Below are 6,546 nucleotides of genomic sequence, written 5' to 3'. Positions count from 1 at the left end.
AGCATCTGTGAAGATCCTTTCCTGGAGGGTGGCCATGGACCTACTGTCCGCCTATGCTCATTGTCCACACAACCCTGGAGGACTCGTCAATGGCAGGACTTCGGGTGCAGTGATGACCCCCTCTCCCCTCCAGTCCCCCAGCAGGGCCTAGATTCATCTCCCCACACAGCCCGAAGCAGACTCTCAGCAACAATCAGCTGAAGTTTAGTGAGTACAAGTGTTGGGGGAGTAGGGTAGGGCAGAATGGGTTCTTCTCTCTTCAGGTAGAACTGGAGGTGGCTCAGAGCTCATGCAGTCCGATCTTAGTGCCTTTTATATCTCAGAGCTGGCTGTCCAGTCAAGATTTGTATACTTCCAGAAACGGGGCTCTCTTCACTCCTCAGAGTAGCCTATTCCACTGTCAGGCACCTCCAACTGACGACATTTTCCTCTTGGCAGCTTCTAACCTGGGTTAGGGGTGGGGGGATGGATGGATACTGTCACTCTAGCCCAGCCCTTGGGATAAGAGAAACAGTCGAGGTGGAACAGGGGCAGGAAAAGCAATAAATTAAATACAAGAATGCCCAGAGATGTGGCGGGTTGGGTGGGAGTGTTCCAAGGGTCCCAAGCATCTCTGGCTCGCTCCAGGAAGCACTGGGGAGGAGGTGGCTGTGGCAGGATTCCAAGCAGGAGGTAGCTCAGAAGGCTGGGTTGTCGATGCCTCTGTGTACCCCAGAATATTCTTCAGGCCTGAAGCTGTAGGGAGGGGGCGGCTCCATGGGGGGCCAGCCCAGGACTGGCTTCAGAATAATCTGCAGGGAAAGGAGGAGACACAGTCTTCTTATGGCCTGGCACTGGCCATCACTACCCACGTGCTGGAGGTATACAGGGAACAGGGGTGACCCAATGCTGGCTGCAGAGTCTTCCCTGGGGTAAGGAGGCCTTCCATTGTCCCTGTTGCTCCAACAGTTGGGACAGTAGGGAGGTACAGATGGCCAAGGAGCAGAGCAGGGATTGTGATAGACACCCACCTCGCTGTAGGGAGGTGGAGGCTCAGAGGCGGACACCCTGACCCTCTCTGCTGGGGAAATGGAGGGTTGTTCGGAGGGCCCCTCGCGGTCCATCTGGCGGTCCTGTTCCTGCTCTCTGCAGCTGCGACAGAAGCGCTTTGCCAGGCCGCAGATGCACAGGATGGGCAGGATGATCAGGAAGACGATGACAAAGATCCTGGGGTAAGGAACCACCACCATCACCCTGACAGTCTAGGCTATCCTTACTGCACCTCCCTCCCGCCCTTGACCCACACCAACCCTCAAGGCAGGAAGCCCAGTCCTGTGCGAACCAGGTCCCTCGGAGGGCTGTGCCCAGAGGAGCTGGCCCTGGACTCACCTCATGGGGCCAGAGAAGAGCTCATACTCCTGGCAGCAGTTGTCACCGCAGCACTTGAATCCTTCAGGGCAGGTGCTGGGGTGGGGGCAGATAGAAGCTGTTGGTACCAAGGTGGGGCGGCAGAAGGATCCCAGCCTCCCCAAAATGCATCCATATACTCAGAGCACAAGCCACACTCCTGGTGGTGGGAGGGGAAGGGACTCCAGGTTCAATGGGAGGAAGCTGGGGCCAGGATCAGAACCTGATTTCCAGATGCGTCTCAGTACTCTCCTGTGCACTCAGACCAAGTTATGCTCCTCCCTGGGCCTCACCTTTTTCCTCCATAAAATGGGTGTGATGAACATCATGGCAACCTCACTGGGCAGGTGTGGGATTGAGTGTTGTAGTGGCTACATCACCCTAAGGAGATGTAGTGGGGAGAAGGGGGCTGGGGACTGTCCAGGAGCTAAAGTGAAGAGGAGCGAGCCCTTGCTGGTGCCCAGAGTCGGTGGCAGGAAAGAGAGGGTGTTCCTGGCACTTCCAGTGCTGACTTGATGCAAAAACTCTTCTGCCCAGAGACCACCTCCTTCAGCCCCTCCTCATCATGCTCAGGCTTCCTGGCATTTATATATTAAGGACGAATACCCTTTGCCCCACCTCACAGGGGCCCTCTCAGAGGGAAGATGGCCTGAGACTGCAGTAAGAAGGAGGGGATTAGGCTTCAGATGGCCCACAAGTGTGAAACTCCCCTTGGGGTGGCTGGTGGGGAAAGGGAGGGGGTGGAGTCTCCTTCTTTGGGTTGGGGAGTGTGGGGATGATTTATGGCTGGAAGGGGAGTGAATGAAGATGATGGATAAGGTGCCTCCCTCCCACGAAGGCAGGCAGAGTAGGATTTGGGGTGTCTCCTCCCTGATTGGAAGTTACAGCTCAAACCCCAGACTTACAAGATGATGCCACATTTGGCTGCAGTCTGTGGAAGAAAAGAAGCAGAGGTTAGGGGTCATAAATTGGCTAATGGTGTCTCCACTCAGAACCTGCCCAGGGACCTGACAGCCAGGTCCACAATGGATCAGCATCTTCCCCAAGCCTGCTCTCTACCTCACTCCATCATGTTCCTCACGTCAATAACGTGGGCTCCAGCTGCCACCTGGAGGCTCCCAACCCTCTTTCATCTCCTTATACCACCCCCCTACACCATATTCCCTCCTCTCCAGGTCTGTAAGCCTTCTGTCATCTACAGTCCAGGATGCCAACAACTCTCCTCCTGCCCTCCTAAGTCACTCCCCACACTGCAGGCAAGTTCCTACCCCCGTATGTATGACCACCAGCAACCTTGCTAGAAGCCCCCTTTAGCGGCTCCCTGGGGCCGACCCCCAATGACCAGTGGTGGCCCCCCTCCTTCCTTGCCCTTTTGCACACACACCCTGAACACACCTAGATGTTTTACACTTGCATGCCGGGGCAGGCCCTCTTCCCCATGCCTTCATGGTCTAATGAACCCAGTTCATCCTTCAGATCTCTGTGGGGAGGGGGAACCTCGCTCTGCGAAGCTGCCCAGGCCCTCCTCTCTAGAACCAGCTCCTCCCTCCCCACCTCTCCTAAGCTAGTTCTACAGGGTATAGGTCCAGAATTTAACCCAATTAATAGCAATTACGTGTATATGCCCTGCTTGGAACATTCTTGCCCTAGGTATCTGCAAGGCTGGTTCCAGCAGCCCCGTCTCAAACCATCTTACCTAAAATTACATCTCTTGTCTCAAAGCGCTCCTCTTCCCCTCATTGTGCTTATTTTTTTCTGCATAGCTCTTATCAACATCGAACATACTATATATTTTCCTTTATCTTATTAATCGTCTGTCTCCTCAGTAGAATATAAACTCCACAGGGCAGAGATTCTGGTCTGTTTCATCACTGTTGAAAACCCAAGTCACAGTGTTGGCAGAATGAATGAAAGAGCATTCATTAATTACCTGTTTTCATTTCATCCAGACTGGGGGATGGTGGCAGAGGAATGCAGGGGGGGGAAACAGTGGGGAACAGGAGGGTACATGTCACCCAGCCTCCTGGGGGCAAACAACCAGGACTCAAGAATAAGAAGCTAACTTTGTTGAGACCACCCTATCTTCATACCTTTCTTGAAATAATGCAGTAACATTTCAATTGCTTATGACAACAGTAAAGCTAAGAATACCAACAACAGTCAATAATAGTTGTGCTGATTCCCCTTTTCTGTGTTCAGTCCCATGTGAGTACCCGCTTGTCACAAGCCTTGGCCAGTGGTGCTGGAGCAGCACTAAATCCCTGGGGCAGGTTGGCCCAGAGAGGGTAAGGGCCACACAGCACAGAGTGGGGCCACTGTAGAGTTGAGACAGACCAAGGAGTCCAGGCACTCAGTGGCAGCCTCTTCCCCCTCAGATCCCAGACCCTGTTCTTCCTCCCTCTCCTGGGCCCCAGGTAAGCAGGACCGATAAAAAAGGTTTAATAAGTTCGTCCCGAGCTCCTGTTTGGGAGGGACAGAAGATCTCCTAGATTCTCTACCCCCATTACACCAGGGGCCATCTTGTCTGACGTGGTCCAGAGCCTGCGTTTTATCAAATGTCAGGATGATCTTGGGGAACCTCGGCTGACAGTCCTGCATGGCATAACCACGTTTCCATTCCATCAACGACAGGCCACATATATGACGGTGGTCTCCTAAGATTACAATGGAGTTGAAAAATGCCTATTGCCAGTCATATAAAAGTATATCATATACAATTATGTATGGTCTATCATACTTGATGATAATAAGTGACTATGTTACTGGTATTTACTATCCTATACTTTTGATTGTTATTTTAGAGTGTACACTTTCTACTTATAAGAAAAAAAGTTTGGTGTAAAACAGTATGTTACACCAGAGCAGCCTCATACATCTCATGTTTACAGCATCTCTTGACTGCATCATTTTCTCTTGTGCTTGATTTAATCTTGTGTTGTTCTATAAATTTAGTGTAGCCTAGGTGTATGGTGTCTAGAAAGTTTACAGTAGTGTACAGTAATGTCCTAGGCCTTCACATTCACTCACCTCTCACTCACTGACTCACTCTGAGCAATTTCTAGTCTTATAAGCTCCATTCATGGTAAGTGCCCTATACAGGTGTACAATTTTTTATTTTTTTATAGCATATTTTGGCAGTACTTTTTCTATATTTAGATACATAAACACTTACCATTGTGTTACAATTGCCTACAGGATTCAGTACAGTACAGGCTTGTAGCCTAGGAACAATAGGCTGTACCATCTAGCCTAGGTGTGTAGTAGGATACACCACCTATGTTTGTATAAGTGCACTCTATGATGTTTGCACAACAAAATAGCCTAACAACGTATTTCTCAGAACGTCTGTTAAGCGGTGCCTGACTGTACTTACAGGTGAATTGAGGACATAAGCAGTGCCTGCCCCCTGGAGTTGTTGGGAGGAATCGAGAAGAGGATGACGCTCAGCCTAGTGCCGGCACAGACTGATGGCCGAGGGACTGAGGAGTACAAGAGCTTCAGGGGCACGGCCACACAGTCGTGTGAATGTGCCCCATTCTGGGGAGCCAGACTGGGACTTCCCTTAGATCTTAAAACAGAAGTTAAAAATCTGTGTTCTAGACTCACGTCAGTTTCCAAGATAATCTCCCATCCCAGGACTGGACAGAACTGCCCTATCAATGGGAGAGGGAGGAATGAGGGCATGCCTGTCCACTGTCAGAGTCACAGATTTCAGAGGTGTGACCCCAGTCTTGGGTCAGGCAGCCAGATTAAATCCTACCAGGGGCTGGAATCCTACCCCCACTCCTAGAAAAGGACTAAGGGGCCTCTTTTTCCCTAGGACATAAGCAAATAAACACAGCCCAGAGAGGGCCGGGCCTTCCCCAAGGTCACGCAGCACTGGAGGAACATAGCTGGGGTGACAAGCCGGCCAGGCATCTAGATTCAGTCCCAGATAGTCCCGGCTTTCTAACGCAGGGAAGGAGCAGGAAGGACTAGCCAAGGCTAAAATACGAGTCGAAGTCCCCAGTCACAGAGAAGCGCTAGGTGTCACGATGGTGGTGGGCGAAGGCCAGTGTCACTACACAGTCCCCCAGGGTGAAGGAACCCCGGCCTTTTCAGGGCCTTCCTCTGCTGCCCCCACCTCCACCTCCCTAGCCAAATGAGAAAGGAAGTTGCTAATTGCGTGTGGTCACGAGGAAATTCTAACAATGGAAGGTGGTGACCCGGCTCCAGAAGCAGGCCCCTGACCCACAAGGGTAGGGCCCTGAAAGTTGTACAGCTCTACCTCCCGAGCTCTCACCTGTTGGAGGCCAGCAAGTAGGCCGAGCAGCAAGGTGGGTACCAAGCCGAGGACCCAGGCGTCGGACATCCTGGCGTGGGAACCACTGAGCTTCCGCGTGTAAGGGGAGGAGGGGAGAGGCAGAGAGAGGCGGGGCGGCGACCTCTCCCACGTCTCTCCACCTATGGGGCCCCGCCTCAGGATGGGGGCGGAGCTTATGCACCGGGTTGCGCGGGACTTGGGGCAGGGACGGGGAAGAAGTACGGGTCGGGCTTTGGAAAAGGGGAAATAGAAGACATTAATTGGTAAAAATTGTGGGGTCAGTTCAAGACTGCTAAACTGCTTCTTCCCAACCCCCAACTACTGCTCCACCCATAAGTGGCCCCAGGTTTAAGGGAGGGAGTGCTGAGTCTGGCCAGGGAAGAAGGGATGCAGGCATTGGGAGCCGACCACTAGAAGTTTCTTCCCACCTGGACTTCTGGGGCTCAGAGGTTGAGGGAGAGGAGAGGCGAAGGTCCTGGAGTGGATTGAGGGGTCTGTATGGGGGAGGTACCGCACGCGCGCGCGCGCACGCACACACACACACACACACACACATGGGAGACCTGTTTTGGTAGAATGAAGCCTGGTTCACCAAAGAAGAGGGATAATGAGGACATTTTTTTGCCAAGAAGGGAGGGGCGGCCCGGCTGATTTCTGGGGAAGGAGAACCAGGAGCACAGCACAGGTACATCGAGTCCCCTCACCCCCCTACGCTCACACACCTCCCTTGTGATCTTGAGAGGAGGTGTTGGTACACTTCCTCCTTTTGGCTATTGGGGCAATTAAGGCCCCAGGGTTCAGAGACTTGCCCCGGGATCTAAAGTGGGGCGCAGCGGCAGCCAGTCGAGTTTCCGCGC

The 6,546-nt window shown here is 52.7% G+C and overlaps 1 protein-coding gene across 1 annotated transcript; it reads right to left on the bottom strand.

Annotated features, from left to right (window-relative positions):
* Positions 1 to 201: 201 nt before the first annotated feature.
* TMEM92 (transmembrane protein 92) lies at positions 202 to 6,174 on the bottom strand. Its single transcript, XM_006924794.2, has 5 exons — positions 5,669 to 6,174; positions 2,292 to 2,317; positions 1,369 to 1,443; positions 1,011 to 1,206; positions 202 to 791 (listed from the first exon to the last, which is right to left on the bottom strand). The coding sequence occupies exons 1-5, from the start codon at positions 5,735 to 5,737 to the stop codon at positions 678 to 680; spliced, it is 480 nt and encodes a 159-aa protein (XP_006924856.1). The 5' UTR covers positions 5,738 to 6,174; the 3' UTR covers positions 202 to 677.
* Positions 6,175 to 6,546: the final 372 nt, after the last annotated feature.

Source organism: Pteropus alecto, unplaced genomic scaffold (genome assembly GCF_000325575.1).
Source record: "Pteropus alecto unplaced genomic scaffold, ASM32557v1 scaffold98, whole genome shotgun sequence".
In the NCBI taxonomy this organism is placed as follows: Eukaryota; Metazoa; Chordata; class Mammalia; order Chiroptera; family Pteropodidae; genus Pteropus; species Pteropus alecto.
Note: the sequence above shows the minus strand (reverse complement) of the source record. Positions and strands in the feature narration are given on the sequence as shown.